Source organism: Anabrus simplex, chromosome 14, assembly GCF_040414725.1.
Source record: "Anabrus simplex isolate iqAnaSimp1 chromosome 14, ASM4041472v1, whole genome shotgun sequence".
NCBI classification, from domain to species: Eukaryota; Metazoa; Arthropoda; class Insecta; order Orthoptera; family Tettigoniidae; genus Anabrus; species Anabrus simplex.
Genome location: NC_090278.1, coordinates 50,243,429 through 50,265,940, shown reverse-complemented (window position 1 = coordinate 50,265,940; position 22,512 = coordinate 50,243,429). Strand labels below are relative to the sequence as shown.

At 37.0% G+C, this 22,512-nt stretch overlaps 1 protein-coding gene across 5 annotated transcripts in view; it reads right to left on the bottom strand.

Moving 5' to 3' along the window:
• Positions 1-5,641: 5,641 nt before the first annotated feature.
• LOC136885523 (uncharacterized) overlaps positions 5,642-22,512 on the bottom strand; it is a 48,235-nt gene continuing 31,364 nt past the window's right edge. For 2 of the 5 annotated variants that reach the window (XM_068230353.1, XM_068230352.1), the window contains exon 4: positions 21,798-22,211. In XM_068230353.1, coding sequence (XP_068086454.1) covers positions 21,813-22,211 — 399 coding nt within the window. In that variant the 3' untranslated portion in view covers positions 21,798-21,812. Of the gene's footprint in view, positions 5,951-21,797; positions 22,212-22,512 lie in introns of those variants that run through there. The other 3 variants (XM_068230356.1, XM_068230355.1, XM_068230354.1) reach the window with 3 other exon arrangements.

Below are 22,512 nucleotides of genomic sequence, written 5' to 3'. Positions count from 1 at the left end.
GGTCAAATGGACTGTATCACGATTGACCTGTCTAAAGCATTTGATAGGGTGAATCATGGGAGACTACTGGCAAAAATGAGTGCAACTGGACTAGACAAAAGAGTGACTGAATGGGCTGCTATATTTCTCGAAAACGATCTCAGAGAATTAGAGTAGGCGAAGCTTTATCTGACCCTGTAATAATTAGGAAGGGAATTCCTCAAGGCAGTACTATTAGACCTTTATGTTTTCTTATATTTAAAAATGACATGAGTAAAGAAGTGGAATCAGAGGTAAGGCTTTTTGCAGATGATGTTATTCTGTGCAGAGTAATAAATAAGTTACAAGATTGTGAGCAACTGCAACGTGACCTCGATAATGTTGCGAGATGGACAGCAGGCAATGGTATGTTGATAAACAGGGTTAAAAGTCAGGTTGTGAGTTTCACAAATAGGAAAAGTTCTCTCAGTTTTAATACTGCATTGATGGGGTGAAAGTTCCTTTTGGGGATCACTGTAAGTATCTAGGTGTTAATATATGGAAAGATCTTCGTTGGGGTAATCACATAAATTGTAAATAAAGAGTACAGATCTCTGCACATGGTTATGAGGGTGTTTAGGGGTTGTAGTAGGGATGTAAAGGAGAGGGCATATAAGCATCTGGCAAGACCCCAACTAGAGTATGGTTCCAGTCACCAGGATTACTTGATTCAAGAACTGGAAAAAAATCCAAAGAAAAGCAGCTCGATTTGTTCTGGGTGATTTCTGACAAAAGAGTAGCGTTACAAAATGATGCAAACTTTGGGCTGGGAAGAATTGGGAGAAAGAAGACGAGCTGCTTGACTAAGTGGTATGTTACATGTTTATAAGTGTTATGTTCTGAGCTGTCAGTGGAGAGATGGCGTGGAACGACATTAGTAGACGAATAAGTTTGAGTGGTATCTTTAAAAGTGGGAGAGATCACAATATGAAAATAAAGTTGGAATTCAAGAGGACGAATTGGGGCAAATATTAATTTATAGGAAGGGGAGTTAGGGATTGGAACAACTTCCAATTTCTTTGAAATCATTTAAGAAAAGGCTAGGAAAATAACCGATAGGGAATATGCCACCTGGGTGACTGCCCTAAATGCAGATCAGTACTGATTGATTGACTGATTGACTGACTGACTGACTGCATTCACACAAGACATACAGTACATCACCAATTTATGGTGTGCGGTGCTACTAGGTACAACCACAAATCACAGTTGGTATGTATCCAGGGCACTGTGACCAGTTTGACCTAGATGGATGACATCCTGCGACCCGTAGCCATACCCTTTCTGCACGACACCCCAGATGCCATACTTCAGCAGGACAATGCACGACCACATGCTGCTGCACGAGCGCATGCCTTCTTGTTGTCACAGGATGTCAGACTGTTGCCCTGGCCCGCCTGTTCACCGGACTTGTCACTAATCGAAATGCAGGATATGGTGAAAACACGGGTGGAGCGCTGTGACCCAAAGCCAACCAACAAAGATGAGCTGTGGAACAGCATGGATGGCTATACCTAAGGACACCATTTGCACCTTATACGCATCAATGCGAGCAATGCATGGAACAAGTTATCAGTGCTCATGGAGGACTCAGTGCCTACTAGGCAAAAGGACACATGCTGAGCCTAGGTAAATGAAATGCTTTTTCTGTAGATCATACTAATGAACATGTCCTGTGAATATGAACTTCCTATCTCTAGTCTTTCAATGTGTGCTGATTTTTATGAATATGAATGTGTTACGAGATTTAATTTCTACCCAAAGCGATGTTCTTGTCTGTGGGCAAGTCATGCTCATGCATAGCAATATTTGAGTAATGTGTAGGAAGACAACAGCTGACTAGTATTCGGCGCGCCCACCAACAAATTTCATTGGTTGCGACAAGTTAAATGAAAAATACTTCTATTTCCATGTTCAAATGAATATTGAAACTTTAAACAATGTCTAGTTAAACACTGGCTGAACATTGTTTATACAATGGAAGACATACGCAATTTATGCGTTGTTTAGGTAGACGTTGTCTAAGGCTTAAAAGTAGTCATTGTTTCTGTAATCGGCCCTAAGTGTTTGCTAGGACATGAGTATTTTAAGATGTTTTAGCCCCATTCAATTGAACTTCAAACTGCATGGAAATGAACACCTCTATTTATTTTAATTAATCTAACGAGTGCTTATGATACAACAGAGGATTTATGCACTCATCACCAAATTCATGTGCAGTGTTTTTACAAGACACCTTTAAAAAAAGGCAATTATATCTAAGAATTCCTAAAAAATGTTAATTATTTTAAGTTGTGTTGATTTTAACATGACATACCACTTTCTTCAGTAGACAATTACTTTTAAAGATCCTGATGAAGGTTCATAAGGTTTTAATGCATATTTTATCTTCATTTATAAGAGAATGATTAATCTTTGCTGTTATTTGTCACCTTGTGATGGCTTGATACAAGCCAAAACAATAATGACTAATTGTGAGTCATCACGAATAATAAAGTACTGATTACGTTAACCTTAATTAACAAGTATTTTGTATGTTATTAAACACAGTTTTCTGGTCACTTTCTATGATTATGACTAACTCAGAGGTTACATAGGTCCGTGTGTGAGAGAATGTCTTCAGCTGCCATCGTGGATGTGACAATACTTCCGGCAGTATCCCACATTCACTCCAACTAACTCCCGTCTAGCAACAACTCTTCAGCAATATCCAGCATTAATTCGGACCAATTCCCTTGAAGTGAGCTAGATTAACATTTGTGACAACTATGCACTAAAGATGTGGAAGGCTGCCCACTTCTTGCAAGATTTTAATTCTGTCTTCAATAATAAGCATATTCACCACTTTTTCTCTATCCATAAGTATGTTATCACAAGAAAAATATGAACCTTGCTACTCAGTTTCTCATGATAATGTTTTAATCCATACATGACTATCAGAGGACAAATATTCACTACCCTTCAAGGTACAACTCAAAAGAGAATACATACCTGAGACTGGAATGCAAAATAAAAACACAAGTAGCTTCACTGTGTTATTCCGCAATCTCACCCCTAACAGGCAAAGAAAACTGAACCTCCTTGAGGCCAACGGCTTGTTCTCCAAAGGTGCAATGTACCCAGTAATGTTTATGAATTTAAGGCCTTCTCCTATTATTATGCAACTTGCTTGTGTTGAAAATCACCATTCCATTTACAAGAGTTGACAAATAGTACATTATTCAACAAGCCTATAATAGCAATAATAATTGAGACACGAGTATGTTTATCAAACGAACAAAGCAAGTTTTATCATTTCCATACGAGTGTCTTAATACCACTATAGGCGAATTGCACATGACTGTTTATGCTCGACGATAATTATAACTATATTTTTAAAATATTCATAAATTTCTGTCGAGATGTCGCTTGACAGTTGAGTTTACTGAACAGAGCGCAGAGCGCATGCGCTGGCTTATTGATTTTCCATGAGTGGATCAGAGACCTTGACAAAACAAGTGGAAAGCTAGTGTGTTGAGTGCAGTTGCGATGCTATCCTTACCTAATTGGTCAAACAGTTGTATCATAATGAAAATCTGAACTCTGGTTGGTGGAGAACCTGTATCATAATGAAAATCTGAACTGTAAAGAGCCTCATTAAGATTCAGTTTTCTGGCATATAATATTTATAGTTTGGCACCATCGAGCATGAACACATTTTCAGGGCTGGGAAATAATGTTATTGTTGTCAGCGGTCACAACAAAGATACTAAATCCCATAACAGGATAGCTGTGAACAAAAATATACTATATCAAACAGTGAAACATACAGTATCACAGGCACAACTAGTACTCAAAATATTTAACAGCTGGTAGTAAATGACAGTTTTAGATCTGGTTGAATGAGGAATCCCTGAACAGAGTGCCATCATCATGTTCCTGGTTTATTAAAGTCAATGACAAGCAACTGACTTCAGGTATATGAACATTTACTTTATGAAGTAAAAAGAATGGGAAGAAAATTCATCCTTCGAGTATAAGCGTCACGAGTACCAAGACTGCCTAGACATTCATCATATTGGAAAGCAGAAAAGGTTTTATTCCTCTTAATAATTATAAGAAATCGATTGAAATAATAGTTTCAGCCACTTAGTGGCCATCTTCAGCCAATGCTTGTTCTTTGCAACTCTGTGACTAAAAATGAGAGTTGGTAAGCAAGAGACTGTTTTGATTTTGGACTCCACGGATGCAGATGAAAGTGAGGCATGTTCATAGCTATTATCGATATGTTTCGATGGGATATAATTTTCTATATTTTCAGTCTGCTTATAGGCATAAAAGGCTTCCACCTAAGGAGGGTTATGGCTAGACGCCCTTGCTGATCTCAAATGTTTTATAACAAGTGAATATTCCTGCCCAGGATTCAAACCTCTGTAGTCTAGGTACCTCTTTCCATTAAACACAAGGCCTTTACTTATACAGTGTCTAATTCTGACTATCTTCGATTATGGTGATGTTACATATAACCACACTAAGAGGAAACTTAGCAATAAACTTCAGAGACCTATATCAGTTTTAAAATAAACCAGTCTAGTTATTGTCAAATATCATCCCAACTTGAACAGTTGTTGTGATCATGTTTAGGAGAGAAAATAAATCTTCATTATATGTTGCTTGTTTGCACAACATCCTTCATACAGGTACACCAAGTCATCTATATGTGGATCTTAGAAACTTGTAATCCCCAAATAGTACCCCATCATCCTCATTTCCTGCCCCTTGCCAGGGATGTAAAGACAGCCTACCACAAAATCCTCCTCCAGTTCCTGTGATATTTTGCTACTCCCCAAGAGGTCAGGAACATCTACACTGCTGACTTTTCCAATTTACCTCTTGGTATATTAACTCATTCATACCTGTAACTCCTGCAATTTCCTTCTTGCTGTGGAAAAATAACTTTATTTTTCTGTCAGATAGGAAGCGCTCCGGGCCCAAGTTGTTTAAAAAAATTACCCAACTACATGGTTGCTATGTTGAAGCTTTATCAAAGCTACTCAATGCGCTTTACTGCATGGAAACCCTCACTCCATTAAATATCCCTTGTGCCAGGCAGAAATATTTTTCTCCTTAAAATTGACTGCAATAAATACAGTTTCTCATTTGATACAAATTACAGTTATTGGTTTTACGTTGCACTGACAGAGATAGGTTTTATGGCGACGATAGGATAGGAAAGGCCTAGGAGGGGGAAGGAAGTGGCCGTGACCTTAATTAAGGTACAGCCCCAGTATCTGCCTCGTGTGGAAATGGGAAACCACAGAAAACCATCTTCAGGGCTGCCGACAGTGGGGCTCGAACCCACTATCTCCCGGATGCAAGCTCACAGCGACGCGCTCCTCACCACACGGCCAACTTGCCCGGTACCTACAAATTACAGTACTACCCGCACAACTTTTAGTGACACTTCATTTTACGGGGGGGGGGGGGGGGGGAGGGGTGGGCAAGGAGGGAGCTTCAACAGTTCAGGTAGAACTGCCAACTACAGTACATGGAACTGAAATCATAATAGAATCGACAGCATTCTATTACCAATAGGAAATTTCCAAACCTTTATTTTATAAAACCCATAACTCGGTCACAAATACACAACATGTCTCATGTCTTTTTCTTTATTACCCATAATAATATAAATTATAATAAAATAGTTATGCTGGTATGCCTCTTTTTACCAGGAATGCCTGGATATTCATCAGAGTGGGAAGCAGAAAAGGTTTTACTCCTCATAATCATTATAAGAAGTAAATTGAAATTACTGAAACAATAAATAATCACTGCTAATGAAAATATTATAGAACATTCTAGAAGTGAGGTTAACACACAATCTAATTACTTACTTATTCAAGGAAACTGCACTTGAATTATTTTCCTCATCATAGGTTTCAATCTTCATGTCCTATAAAACATTCAAATATGTTAGCAAGCATTCTCAAATTTAGACCTAAAAAAAGAGAGGGAGAATATAGTTAAAATTACATCGTCAGCACGGGACATTTTGTGAAGTGAAGGAAATGGGGAGAAAATGTACTTTATATAGAATACGTTTCAGGTTCATGAAAATTATAGAGAAAAGGAATACATAAATAATCTCTTCAAGCCAATTCAACATACAATGTACATCCAGCACTGGCTCATTACACCAGGTGATTTGGCACACAAATCACATCCAGTTCTGCCGGGCGAGTTGGCCGTGCGCGTAGAGGCACGCGGCTGTGAGCTTGCATCCGGGAGATAGTAGGTTCGAATCCTACTATCGGCAGCCCTGAAGATGGTTTTCCGTGGTTTCCCATTTTCACACCAGGCAAATGCTGGGGCTGTACCTTAATTAAGGCCACGGCCGCTTCCTTCCAACTCCTAGGCCTTTCCTATCCCATCGTCGCCATAAGACCTATCTGTGTCGGTGCGACGTAAAGCCCCTAGCAAAAAAAAAAAAAAAAAACATCCAGTTCTCTGCAAAGTTTGAAGCCTCAGAGAGCATAAGCCAATGCATCTATAAAAATGTTCTCTGTGCAGTTTCAGACCTGGCTGTATAAAGACATCTGACTGGAGATCAATTTAGAACCTAGTACTGAAAATAACCTGAGATTACTGCTTCGCCGTGTTGTACAAAACTGAACTCGGTTTACACATGTGCATTTCAAATGTAATAGGAGTACAGAAAAGTGGACGTTGCAACACCGCAAAATAAATGAAATATGAAATAGCTTTGCCCGTTGGATAATACTTAAACGGTGGGATTGACCTGGCCATGACTGTCAACAAATGAAATACGAAATTGCTTTGCCCCTTGGATAACACTTACATGGTGAATTGAGCTGGTCATGACTGTTGACAAACGAAATACGAAGTAGTTTTGTGGCATGACTGTCGAGAATATCGTGATCTAGTGAAGTAAACATGCTTTGTTTCATAAATTTGAAAAATAAATAATTATTGAAGTAGTACTATGAAACTAAGTATTAAGAATGTGTTTGTATTTCAGTAGGCTATTGTTTATATGGTATTCACATAACATCACTTGTGAAACAAAATATATAGCAATCTTTAGCAGTACTATTTAACTACCAGCATTCAACATGTTTATAACTCATCTCGATATTATTAAGGTATTCTTATACAGAAAGATACAAGGAACACTTCTTCAAGGCATCAGGTCTAGTTCAATGTTTAATATGAATGATGATGATCTGGGTTCAAGGAGATTAAACGATAAACATTTGGCAGTCAAATCTGAACTTAGATCAAGAAGAGATGATCTTAGATTAGCGTTCATACAATGGAAAATCAAAGTTCAACTTGACAGGCAGCCATTTTTCCTCGTTAAACTCAGATCAAATATTTTATACAGCCTGGCCTCAGTCTTTTAAATCACCCCTTTTCTGCCATCTGTGGTCATCTGTGGAACTCAGGAAACGTGACTGATACTGATCAGTGAATTCCATCACACTCAAAGAGTGCATGACTTCAGAGAGAACCCTGCTGAGCATCCAATGAAATATTATAAATATTCTAAAATGTTGCAGTCAGCTACTCTCACCTCATGTAAGAAGTGAAGTAAGACACACTTCATATATACATACATATGTATATTATTTACACAGAGCGAGATATCCCATGAGTTCATAACGGCTTGACTATCCTATGTTCTTACGAGTACTGAAGATTCCAAACTTTAACACAGAAGACACCTGCTGTGTCAAGCTTAATATTATTCCGCACAAATCTAGACAATTCCAAATACCCTAGTACCAAACCAATGTTCACCACCAGCACAGTACAAGTGTTCGGCTGGCACTCCAGTAGCAAAGAACTCACCTTCAATGTTTGGCGCCTTAAAATTGAAACAATCCCAATAGGCTTTTTGACACTCGCCAATGGAGATCTTGGACCCCTTCACATTCAGACAAGCTGCTCTACATAATTGAATGGGTTTTTGATAAATCTGCGGGCATTTGTAGCATGTTACAACATATTTTGAAATAAAGAACATTTCACACATGCTGTACAAAATGTTCTACTAAGCTGGAGTCCAGAGAGTGATGGTGATTTTAGTACCTCAAAATTGTGGCATTACTGCATCACCCAATGATGCAATACTCTTGTTACTGGGTACAACAAATCATCATCTTTAGAATCATAAACTGAACTCTCTCCTTCACCTTTAAAATTTTCATGTTATGTAAATCTCACAGACCACTCCAAAACTACAGACACATTCTACATAAAAACCTGTCCCCTTAACAGCTCAAAAGATATCACCTTCCCATTCAATTCTCATCATTACCCTTCTTCATTACAATAATACAGTGAGCGTCAACTTATTTCATAATACATGATCAGAATGCAGTTCTCTTTTAAGTTATGAACTTGAAAACCACCCGGTCGAACAACTGCTGGGTGAAGTGATGGGCACTTACAGGTGTTACATGAGATAAACTCCAACTCCACTCAAAAGGTCAAATTTGTTAAATAGTTGTCTATCCACTCTTTCTATGTGGCTTCGAATGCTGACGTACAAAGAAAATAGATGAAAACAAAACCATCAAATAGCCAAGATAAGTTGCGCTTGAGGAATAATCATTCTCTTAACATGGCATTATCTGAAAAACATTGCGAATGACTAAAAACTGAGAGAAATTCTGAGTACAGTTTAAAATGATTTAGTCAATTTCAACAATGACCAGAAAAGTATGTGCCTCAAAGGATGGACAATAAGCCTCTGTAGTGTTGTAACGGATTTCAGATATGTATTGTAGTGTACTTAGACACTTATCAAGTTACCTTTTGATCAAAAGTAATTATCATGATTATTTCGACTCATTGAAACTGAAATCGAATTATTTTATGCTGCAAGCTCATAATTGCACGGTCCGCCACTATAGCGCTAGCATTCAGTAGGCATGTCATAGAGATTGTACTGCCACCTAGCAGCAACCACGGAATTGAATTCAACCTTTTCTCCATGCACGAACGACAATGGGCGACGGTTGTTGTTTTTTTGAGAGAGTGATACAGGACAGAGCTACTTCTGCTATTGCTGGTGGATTTTTATTTGTGTTAAGTGAAAAAAGAAGAAAAGATGAGGATTTTATTTGATTCTGGCGGATCATGTCATCGAGGGGCAATGTCTTTATCACCATTCCATTTCTTTTTCTACTACCTTTAAAATAATCTATAAGTAAGCTTCCAGTTCTTGTTTACCCAGGAGGTCAAACGATGTGAGGAGCAAATCGGATAATTCCAGGTTACCGAGTGGATTACATAAATTCATCTCGCTTAATTGAACTGTTTAAATCTATAATATTCTACTATCCAAATCATCTTAGTGCACAAGAAATTGAATTCAGCCTATACCGGTAATAGACTGTAATCTTCGTCATTTTAAATTGTGAATTAACTACCAAGTTGTTGGAGCTTTTATGTAACTAATTGTAGAGTAATGGTACATGTTAAATTTTTTAAATCGGAATCTCCCCATCAGGGAAGTGATTATGAGCCGAAAATTGTTTCTTATGGCTAATTCTGCTGAGTTTGTCCATTCTGGGTGGGTAGCCATTTTGTTGGGGTTCGTCATGTGACCCGGTTGCTATAGCAGCATTATTTACATGTGTGTGGGCGTTGCCCGTATTATTTTGACATTTGCTGTCTCTGTTCTTTGTTATGTGATGATAGCTGAAGTGCGCTACAGAGAGATTGTTGGATCTTGCTCTTGGGAATAGTTGTGATCCTGTTATGCATCTCCATTTCTCCGTATGCTTGGCGGTTGTAAACTATTAATATTTAATTCTGGATTATATTTGACTTGGTGACTAATTATACCTGTTGGTCACTTTTATGTTTGATTTAATTTCCATTTTCCTAAAGTTTGTTCTTATTGATCTTGTGTTCTGTGGATTTCACATGCTACTGCTCGCGTCCTACAGTTGAAGTGGTTCTTAAGAAACATTTTTCACTCTCGAAAATGGTATTGTGTGAAAACCCAGTTTTGGGTTAAGTGTTCAATTTAGAACACCGTTCTTTAGTTCATTTCTTTAAGGTTGTTTTTCCTAATTTATCCTCACTGAGGATTTCTCCAGTGATTATATTTCCTTTTCATTTTCATTCCCTGATTTTAATTTTAATGAACTTGAAAGTTCTATGATTAATTTAATTCCTTTATAATTTTTGCCTAACTGAATTTTAACTTGATCTTTCTATCACAATTAATTAATTAATTTTCCATCATTAAAGTTATGTGTAACTTGAACATGAATTATTATTTTAGTCAGTAAGTATTATTTCTCGTCTAATCTGCTCGACCTCTGTAGCCTAGCGGTTTCCATGGCTTGCTACGATCTTCTCTTGGGAAAATCTTGGTAAGTGCTTTACTTAATCTGATTTCCCTGATCGTGCAACTACTGTCGTGTAATACCTCTCTTGTAAATTCGCGACAGCGTTAACAGTTGGCACTGTTAACTGACATCCCTGGAGGCTTTTCTCAGGATGTACTCAGCATTCAACTTGTACGTGTAAAGGCCGGTCTCCACTGATTAACATTTAACAACATGTTAAATGTTAACTGGTCACACCACCAACATGTTAAATACTATTTCATTTAACACTGTGTCCACACTTAATAAATGTGTTAAACTTGACTTCCTTTGTTCATATACAGGTAGTTCATCACATAAGTTTGTGGTAATACATTTAGGTGGTGTCTAGTATTTTCAAACAAGGACAATGGACTCAGATCAAGAGGATTTGGCCTTTGTTATTGCCACTATTACTTCTTACAAGATCTTGTGAATGAAGGAAAGGAAAATGTGGGTACGACAATATCTCAATAAAAGGCACAATGTGGATGACATTCTGAATGAGCTGAAGGTAGAAGACATGTTTGGATTTAAACACTTTCTGAGAATGTCTAAGCATGATATTAATGTAGTTTTGGAAAAAAATACTTCCTACAATAAGAAAGGAGGATACAGAGTAACGAGCAGCTATTCGACCTCACCAGCATCTTGGGATCACTCTGCATTTCTTGGCTTCAGGAGATTCTTACACGAGCATCATGTAGTGTACTTAGTGAAAGTGTCCAAACAAAAAAATCTCAAAAATTATCCCTGAAGTATGAGTAGCAATTATATTTTTGGTGGAAGAACATATGCAGGTAAACGTAACACATTGTAATCATTGTGAATAATTTTATAGAATTTGTATTACATTTTTACAAAATACAAAACTATCCTTCACTCACTTTTTGCAACATACATAATTTCAGTAAATGGCACCGCAGATAACCAAGAGATTTTTGTCTCAAGAGACAGTTTTTGAATATTAATTAAATTTAATTGTTTCCTGGGTCACTTTGTCCTTCACCTTCACCTCTTGCAGTTGAAAGGCAATAAGCTGTCTGAAAACATCACATTCATCTCTGCTTGCTACCTGCAGATTTTTCTTCTTTGCTTCTTTAATACACTTCATTGTCTCCAGACCCACAGAGAGAACTTCATCTTGAGGGTATTTCCTCTTCATTGGACGCCTGACTGGGGTAGATTCTAAAAACATTGAGTAAGAGCTACCACCACAGTCTCCCTTTCTAGGTGATCATCATCACCACTACAGTGTTCTCCCAAGACGTTTTTAATGGGCGAACCGCCGTGCTAGATATGTGCTAATTACATAATATTAATATGCATTTGAGTCATTGGGAGCTCCAAATGAACACGTTAATACTGTAAAACTGTTAATTTAAATGAAAAATCATTATTGTCAGCATAACTGCATCAATTACATCGGAGATCAAAGGTTTAGCTTGACCACCACACAGTGTCATGCACGAACGGGGTCTGGATTAGTGTGGAATTTCATGCAAGTCCTCTATTTCGCATGATTTCACAAACCCGTATGGCAATCCACATGTCCACAGCAACAGAGTGGTAGGCCTAAGCCAGCTGTTACATGATTTGAAAGGAGCAGTAGAACTCCGTTATGTCTTGTTTGTGATAAAACTAAAATAGTTCAATTTTGCAATTTACCTGTGTGTATTATTGTTAATGCCCCGAGGGCTATGAATTTTATTTTTTCATATTGATGTTTTACGTAGTATTCCCTGCCCGGCTACTTATTCCTGACACCCGGCTGACAGAAAATTTCTGAGGAGAACACTGCTCTATCATCATCTGCCTCTTCCATCTGGAGAGATTGTGAGTCATCCTCCTGCATTATAAAAGGAACAACACAATTAATACATTTACAGTTATATTTATATATTTTGTACAGTATATGTACATGCATATGATGTATATATTTAAGGTAAAATTCTCAGAAGAATACTGGTCAGAAAAGGAATTTCATGAAAAATGGAATTTTCCTCATTGTGTTGGTGTGATGAATGGAAAAACATGTGGTTTTCCAGGCACCAATCAACAGTGGAAATCTCTTCTACAATTACAAGAATCACTTCTGTATTGTTCTCCTAGCACTCGTGGATGCTTCATGTAAGTTCATTTTTTTAGAGATTGGCTGCCAAGGATGAATTTTTGATGCTGGAGTATTCGGGAATACATCACTATACAGGTCACTTGAAATCAATGGCCTAAACATTCCACAAGAGAAACCATTACCAGTCAGGCTGAATTCTGTACCGTACATCATAGTGTTCGATGACACATTACCACTGACAAGAAATATCATGAGACCATTTTCTGCAACACATCAGAAAGGATCATGAGAAAGAATATTCAATGATAGGCTTTTAAGGGCTCGAAATGTTGTGAAAGATTCTTTTGGCATTCTGTCATCAGTGTTCAGGTTCTTCAGAAAACCTATGGCAGTTTCAGTGAATACTGCAATTTCTTCGGTGATGACAAGCACAGTCTCGCACAACTTTTCCGTCAAAGTACTTCATCGAGAGCAGAGTATTCTCAAACAGGCTCATTTGACTATGAAGATACTGATACTGGTACCATCATTCCTGGAATGTGGAGAAATGAAGGAGGAGTGGAGGGTCTTTTTTCCTTTAAGAAGAATACCAAGGAGAAATACACTTTCCTCTCAGAAATACGTGAAGAGTATCCAGACTACTTCACTACAGAATAAGAAGTGTGTCTTGGCAGAACAGAACAGAACAGCATGAATGAGATAAAAATTTGTATAACCTGCAGGGTTTTTCTATAATTTCTTAGGTGCCTGGTACATATAAGCAGGAGACTTTTGATATAACATTCACAAAAGTACTACCGTAATTTAGAAGAAATATTCTCTTCAGATTAGTGAAACAATACGTGATATTGCGTGATATGAGTGCATACTGAATGAAAATGAAACTGAATATAAAATATTATATATATATATAGAACATGTAAGTTATTGCATTATGAGTATTTTCTTTGTATTGTTTCTATTTCAAAGATTATACCATACTTTCATTTACGTTTTCTCAAATGACTATGTTTCTTTGAGTGCAAGGAAATTTTGTTTGAGTCAATCTGATGCGCATGTGGAATGCTGATGCACTCTTTTTCAAATATTGATTTCTTCAAAAATTTACATACATTTTAATGTTATGTATGAAATATTAATAAACTTACCTCGAGAATGATGTTCATTCATGTCTTGTTGGGACTATTTCCTCCCCTCACCACGCTCATCGCCTTGAATGCAAACCACTTTGAATGGTACACTTAATCCGCACCGCTCTCAGACTAATAATTGCTTTCCTGCAATGTTTGTAGTTCCCAGCTATACTGAGAACTTAGGGAGGAAATATTTTTCTCCAAAGTTTCTCTGGGACATTGAAATAGGGTCAGCTGGGGTAATTATGGGACAGAAATGAAAACTTTTGAATTCTAGGGCACTAAATCTCAAAGTGGAAATTTGACACGTTGTTAAATTATTGTAATTTGGTACCCAGAGTTCCCAGGAACAAAAGTGTATTAAAAATCTTATAAATGTTTAGCAATTCCACAAAAACTTTGTTCTACAATTACCCCTTGGTTTGGGCCAATGTAGGAACAGGAATGGGGCAAAAGAGGGATACAGTGTTAACTCAATGAGAAATCTTGTTTGATAGATATTGAGGCAAAAGTGGGACAGGGCTTATTTATATTATTTGACTGACTTTTTAAAACAACTTTTTTGGTATAATATTGCACCACTTTTGTTAATTAAACAGATTTTTACTGTTAAAAATGACATGATACTTGAATCAACAATAATCAATTTTAAAACCTACGAAGATAGAGAAAATTTGTGATAAATAATAACCACTGTCCATACATATTGCTCAATTAAAATATAACCAACGTTGATATCCTGGAAAAATTCCAAAGAAAAGCAGTTCGATTTGTTCTGGGTGATTTCTGACAAAAGGGTAGCGTTACAAAAATGTTGCGAAGTTAAGGCTGGGAGACTTGGGAGAAAGGAGACGAGCTGCTCGACAAAGTGGTATGTTACATTACATGTTATGAGTCTTATTATGATAGCCATATTGGAGAACAGAATGTAAAATGTTTCAAGGAAATTTATAAAAAACCACCAATCCAATACTTTACGGTCTTTAAGTTTAAGATACAAGTACTACATAGATGTTAAAAATGGGACATGTTTTGCTTAAGCTTCGTAAGCACCTTCAGCCACACTTAATCTAGAGCTAAGTCAGGGCCCTGAACTGAGTTCCCCATTAAACTATATTACATGCTTTAATACATGATAAACAGTTATAAAAATCTAGTCTGCGGAGGAGAAGGCGATGCTTAAATATAACTAAAATTCAACAATAAACTTGTCGTAGTATTATATGTACATGGAATGAAGACTAGTGTTTGTCTAGAAAAGTACAAGTTGTTTATTAGTAGAACGAGACATAGTCATAATGATCTGACATACAATTGGATTGTACAAATTATTTGATATTAATGAAGCGCAGATTAATTAAAATATTGACAATTTCTTCGAACGTTGTTGAATGAAAACCAGGTACGTAGAATTACAGTAGAGTTGTTGACTCCAAGAGGTTGCGTGATAAGGTCAAAAGGCGCTTGAAGCATCAGTATAGATGTGTTGTCTCCTTCTAGAATAATCTTTGTAATGGATCATAGTCGTGAGCTGTCTAAAGTAGATTCAACAAATAGGGTGTTCAATAAAGCCTTAGATGTGGGAGAATTTGCAATGTAGTGCGCGTTGAAAACTGAAATGTGTAGGAAAAATAAATGTAAGTTTTGGAACACAGAGAACATTCTATTAATGAGTGGAAGTTTAACAACGCTTTTCCCTAGTGTTGACAGAGAGGTGACTAGCCTTGTTGGTTGTTTTAGGTGATCTGGCAGTTGTTATTCTGCTGCTACGTGTATTGTAGGGGTATGACTGTGAAGGTGGAGAATGAGTCAGGAGAAGGGAGGTAGGTGGAGCATTGAGGACATTAGGAGTAGTTGGAGGGGTGTGGCATGAATCGGTGACTTGGGAGTGGCTACTATTGCGGTAGGGAAATTGCTGGCGTGTTTATAATTAAATATTTTCATGAAATTATTTGTATTTATGTTAAAGGTTATGAGTAATTTAGGGATTTGTTCAATTAATGGGCTATTTGAGTCGAGAACATCGTTTGGATTACTATTAATGTTATAATGCCGATCTAGAAAAATGTAAGCTTTTTGAACTCGGTCATCAGTTTATTCTTGTTGATGTGTTTTATAATATGAAGATCTTGTTCAATCATGGTAAATTTATGGCCGGTATCCTTCATATAATTGCTCATAGCAGAATATTTTCTATGTTTTGAAGCATTGTAATGTTCCAAATATCTACTCCCTTCTTTAGCAAATGAACTATGATCCAAGTCCGATCCGATTCTTGAGAAACAGATACACGAGATAAAGAGTAAAATTAAGAAGAAGAATATAATCGTTACAAAAGCAGATAAAGGTTCCACAACCGTGTTGCTTAATAAAGATGACTACATCAAAAAAACTCAAGACTTTTTTCTGCTAATACATATGCCATAACAAATGAAGACCCAATCCCTAAAATCCAATGAGGTTTAAAGAATTTATTGAAAAATTCGTCCTTTCTTTTACAAGGACACGAATGCCACAAGCTTATTTTAATGAATCCTAAGCTACCAACGGTAAAGCCTTACCAAAAAATCATAAAAACGAATCACCCGTACACCCTATCATAAATTGCAGAAATAAGCCTGTCTAAAAATTGTTATACAGTTTCCTGAGTAAACACTTTAATTTTAATAATCTTGCCTATGTCAAAAATTCCATTGATTTTTGCAATTACAACACAATCATATAATGGTTTCATATGACATTGTCAATATGTATTCGAATATACCTATAAACGAAACTATCAATATCATTAAAACAAATCTTTCAGGACAGAATAACTTAAGTAAATTTGAAATTTAATTGAATTCTTCAATCTACTGAAATTTGTTCTTAACAATAACTTTTTCACTTTTACCGACAAAATCTACCATCAAAAGGGCCTCGCAATGGGCGACTCAATTTTGGGTATTCTTGCCAACATTTTCATGGACAACCTAGAAACGAATAAGATAACTAACAGACTCGAGGTCTTCAATTCTGGCTGAGATTTGTAGACGATACATTCGTTATCATCAACAAACATCAAAATAACAGTGATAATATATTAAAGTACCTCGATGACCTTGACAATAATACCAAATTTACTAAAGAAGGCTAATCCGATAATTTTTTGAATATCTTGGATTTAAATTTAACAAGGGCTAAGGATAAATTTATATTCCAAATTTATAAGAAATCTTTGTCCACTCCGTTGACTATAATGCATGATTCTTTGCACAAACATTCGCATAAGCAGGCAACTTTTTACAGTTTAATTCACAGGGCTCTAAAAATACCACTTTCTAATGCTAACAGAAAGAAAGAATTTGGTTACATTAAAGATTTAGCTAAACTCAACAGCTACAAACCAGATATGGTCAATAAAATTATAGGTAAAATCAAACTAAGAACCACTTCAAAATTAACCCCCAAAAAACCCGAAAAAACAAGTTTTTTATAGACTCAAATGCTCCCAATGTACGTTTATGTACATAGGACAAACCGGACCCAGTTTTAAAACTAGATATTTGGAACATTACAATGCTTCAAAACATAGAAAATATGAAGGATACCGGCCATAAATTTACCACGATTGAACAAGATCTTCATATTATAAAACACGTCAACAAGAATAAACTGATGACCGAGTTCAAAAACGCTTAAATTTTTCTAGATCAGTATTATAACATTAATAGTAATCTAAATGTTCTCGACTAAAATAGCCCATTAATTGAACAAATCCCTAAATTACTCACAACCGTTAACATAAATACAAATAATTTCATGAAAATATTTAATTATAAACACGCCAGCAATTTCCCTACCGCAATAGTAGCCACTCCCAAGTCACCGATTCATGCCACAACCCTCTGCCTCCTGTCTCAATCTCCGCCTTCACAGACACACCCTTACAATACACATAGCAGCAGAATAACAACTGACAGATCGTCTCAAACAACCAACAAGGCTAGTCACCTCTCTGTCAACAATAGGGGTAAGCAATGTTAAACTTCCACTCATTAATAGAATGTTCTCTGTGTTCCAAAAATTACATTTATTTTTCCTACACATTCCAGTTTTCAACAAGCACCACATTGTGAAGTCTCCCACATCTAAGGCTTTACTGAACATCCTATTGTTGAATCTATGTTAGACAGCTCACGACTACAATCCATTACAAAGATTATTCTAGGAGACACAACACTTTTTTTTTTTTGGCTAGTTGCTTTACGTCGCACCGACACAGATAGGTCTTATAGCGACGATGGGACAGGGAACGGCTAGGAGTGGGAAGGAAGCGGGCGTGGCCTTAATTAAGGTACAGCCCCAGCATTTGCCTGGTGTGAAAATGGGAAACCACGGAAAACCATTTTCAGGGCTGCCGACAGTGGGGTTCGAACCTACTATCTCCCGAATACTGGATACTGGCCGCACTTAAGCGACTGCAGCTATGGAGCTCGGTAACACAACACATCTATACTGATGCTTCAAGCGGCTTTTGACCTTATAACGCAACCTCTTGGAGTCAACAACTGAACCATGCTTGTTGCATGTTCATTTATTTGACACTTTAATACAAATGGCTTCTATCAGCCTCATTTTCCCATATTTATCTATGTATGTCTTGTAATGACCAGTATTCAAACTGGGAGGTCGTTCGTTTTACAAGAGCGGTGACCTTTTTCTCTTTGAAGCTCATCTTCTTGGTGTGTATGTGGCAGGTAACAACAATGCAAGCCACGATGGTCGAGGTGGCGTTTTTGTGTCATAAATATTCATTTAACATATTCAAGATTGGATTATTTACGCTTATCTTTTCTTATTTTAACTATTGATAACTGCAGGTATGTTGGTACTTTTTCTAATATTTGTTTTTGGTGATGATTCATTCCCAACTGTCACGGTTGATTGACCTGCATCTTTTCCGCTCCGTCGTATGATATGTTTTGTGTGGATGTGGCTGTGATCTTGTGATGATGGTAAAAGGGTCTCTGTGTGGCTATGTTTTGGTGCACTGCATGCTCCCATACTTCGTAATCCCAAAATATATATGCCTCTCGTCCCGACCAAGGAACTACATCCAGGTTGCACGAGATGCGCCATGTTGATTGATGTGAATAAAGCGATGGTTTGCCCCGACCTAATAATATAATTGCACGGTGCACGCAAAAACTTGGTGTGACCTTTACTACAGTGGTTACACTAAACAAAACTAAACACAGTAAAGGAAGAAAATTACGTGTAATTACACAGTACCAGAACTTACTACATACTCAGTGAAACATCACCTGAAACTACGTGGATCACCGCCGCTAACAACTTTTGTAAATATCAGTAGGGCCAACTAGTGGACAATAAACCAGGAAGGTGGGAAGGAGCTGGTCCCTACCGAGGGCATGGACATGGCTTAGATTGCAGTTTCAGAAATAATCAACCGTGATCCTTAATTTGAAAAATATTATTTACAAATGGATTTTACAAATAAATTCCGAATAAAATCCGCCATGCGGAAAGTACTGACACACAACTTACAAATTAAATGCTCTGTGATACACACAACTTAGAAATTCTTTGCCAATAACTTCCTACAAGTTCAAAGATTTAACAAACTATACTTCTAGTTACAAATCCAGATGTACAATGCAATTTAGTAGGTTAAAAGAAACGTAATACGCTATTACCATCTACAGTGAAGTTAAATTTACCTTTCAAAACTGACACTGAACTACCAGAGACAAAACCCCAAGGTAAATATATTAAACTACACTTTACATATTTATCGGAACAAGGAACGGGGAATGCCTCGAAAACAAACAGGCAAGCCCAGCTGAAAAGCTAAGGCATCTGAAATAATTGAGTAGCAAATCTAGGTGAGGTTAGGATAGACTCCTATACGAAATAGCAAGCGAACATTACGGAAATTTTAGGCTGGAACGGAAATCAAGTGCTTACCCGAAGGTGGCCCATCCCAGTAGCCAGGCATCGCTGACGACGTAAAACTTCAGACAGACCAAGACAGACTAGTCAGACCACGAAATGCTGCCTCGCTCTCTTTATAAAGGTAAACCCTGGCCTTGGAGTAGCCAATCAGACTGCACAAGTCCGCCTATCGCCACCCAGATTCACCAATCACAATTCCTACTCCAGTGGCGAACTTTAAATAAGTTTCTCGAATACACACGCTCGCGAACCTTCCATTTCCAGAACAGTCAAAAAATATATTCTAAAAGACATAACCAACCAAAGGCAATACACACTGTTCAAAAATTCATGTAACAACTTTCTAGACACTTCCAGTAAATACAGAACTGACATCTACTATTTACAAATACCATACGTTATCGAACATTACACTGTACAGGTTAGGTCATTACATGGCATACAAATAAAACAAATCACCACACTTCAGAACATACAGTAAGTACTGCGGAAAGTTTACAAATAAAGTCTTCAATAAACATTTTCCACTTTCAATACATTTTTTTACACCTGTGACACTTGGAATATAGAAGACCAGTTGATAATGACCGTGGGGTCATAAATTTATGATTTGCATTTGACTGTGTTATCTGAACAGCCGTTCACCTTTTATTTCCCGATACCCTCATGTGTGCGTGCGAATGCTGGAAGCGTATGTGTCGGTGGGTGGAGGAGTGAAAAAGGTGGTATATCGATCGACCTGCCTTTATTGTTTGTATACGTGCCCCTTTTGGTTCTCGGCACAGATCTGTAAATTTATTTTTATCCGTAGCTGATACTCGCTCGAGTAGCCGCCACGTTGGCTGTGTATTTATGCATTGGGCGTGCATGTAGTATTCTATGGGTTTATCATTCTTTGTTTTGGTCCATGGAGGCAAGTTTTAGCCTCACGCCGATATCTCCATTCTTCTTATCTGTCTGTTGTTCTCCGTGATGGGCGGATTGTTGTGAGAGAGCTATTTGTATTGTTGATTACAAATGGTGTAGTAAAGCAGTGTCTTGAATGAATGGCATTATGTCGTAAAACGGGCGACCTTATTAAGATGTGAATACGGTAATTACACTGCAAATGATATAATGAAGGTGTGCTTGACAGGCGCTGTGCATTTTAAAATGTATGATAATGTATTCAAATGTGTGTTAGTCTTGAGCTCACGCCATGATCCAGAGATGTTTATTAATACAAGGTACGTCCATGTTTACTATCTTTACACTTCTCTAGATTTCACTTATGAGTTCTGTTTTCTGTCATAATGTTTCATTTGAATTTTATTAATAAACCCTAGTTCTAAGTCATTCACCTGGGTGACTGCCCTAAATGCAGATCAGTAATGAGTGAAATACCACTCAAATAAAAAAAATTCACTCACTGCATATCATCGATGTGAAATGCCATAGGGCACATAATAAAATACAAGTTGGACAAAAAGAATATGCTACTATTATAGTCTACGATATGTCAAAGTAATCCAATGACCACTTTTTCTCCCTTACATCTACTGACCACTGTAAATTCATTTGAATACATTATCATACATTTTAAAATGCTCAGCGCCTGTCAAGCACACCTTCATTATATCATCTCCAGTACAAACAAATTTAGGTTGTGGCAGTTTCTTAATATTTACATGGCTAATTAATGTCACATCATCTTCATCTGGCCTGAATATTGGAACAAAACACATGCATAACTGCATTAAGTGATTTTCTGCTTTCTTGCTACTTCAAATTTCACCACAACAAAACCTGACTTTATCATATGAATGTCCCCAAATTGGCCCAAAGATGTCCCACAATTGCCCCAAATATGAAAAGAAGAATTTCTTGCTTAATATTGATCCTACAACCTTTAGAGGCAATATCTGCAATGCTCCCTTTAAATTTGGATTAAAAGAAATTAATTGTATCTACAACAGGTTTTTTTTCTCAAATTACAAATATTTCTAACCAGAAAGCTAATTCTTTTATGCCAAAAATAAGTGTTAGTCTCTTGCTGTGAAAATGTGGTCATTTAGTCATTGTCTGCGATACTTGTACATTCTTGTATCATGTACCTTGTAAAAGTATCACAAGCAACTGATCTCAAAAATTATTCTTGAAATATGTGAAGCAATAATATCATATTTCCTGAAAGAACACATGCAGGTAGGTAACTTACAATTCCACAAATAAATTAATAACTCAGAGAATTTCAACAAACCACATTTATTGATCTTGGTCTTGAACAATGTATGTGATTCCACCAGAAAGCTGGCCAATTTTTGCCTCAAAAATTAATTTTTGGATGTTGAATTTCAAAGTCTCCCTTGCTATGGGGTCTCTTATTTGCCTCAGCTCTGAAGAAACTAGTTCTCCAAATATATCGCAATCATCCCTATTTGCCATGTGCAACTTTGTTGTTCGACTTTCTTTTACACATTTCAGAGTTTCTAGAGCAGTTGCAAGGAATTCGTTCTCACCCTCCTTTTTATTGGGATGCTTTGTAGGGGTGAGTACAATCACAGGAATTGAACGGCTCCCTGTTGTCTCGTCCTCGCCTGCCATCCCCACGGTATTGGCATCATCTTCAATTTCTTCTCGAGGATTCCACTGACTGTCCTCTTCCTGTATAATGAAAAGAAACAGAACTTCATTTCAATATACGCCTATTTATTATAATGAAATCTGTACATCTAGTTCTTACCACTTTCTTCTAAGGTAGAGTTGAGTGAGGAATATTGGGCCGAAAAGGAATGGGGATTTCGTGTGAAATGGAATTTTTCTCATTATGTTGGTGCAATTCACAGGAAACATTAAAAACATCATTAAAAGATCTATAAAAAATTGATTGAATTTATGACAAAGAATTCTTGTGAAATCATCTTACGGGCACCTAACATCATGACAAATTCACCATCATTCTGGT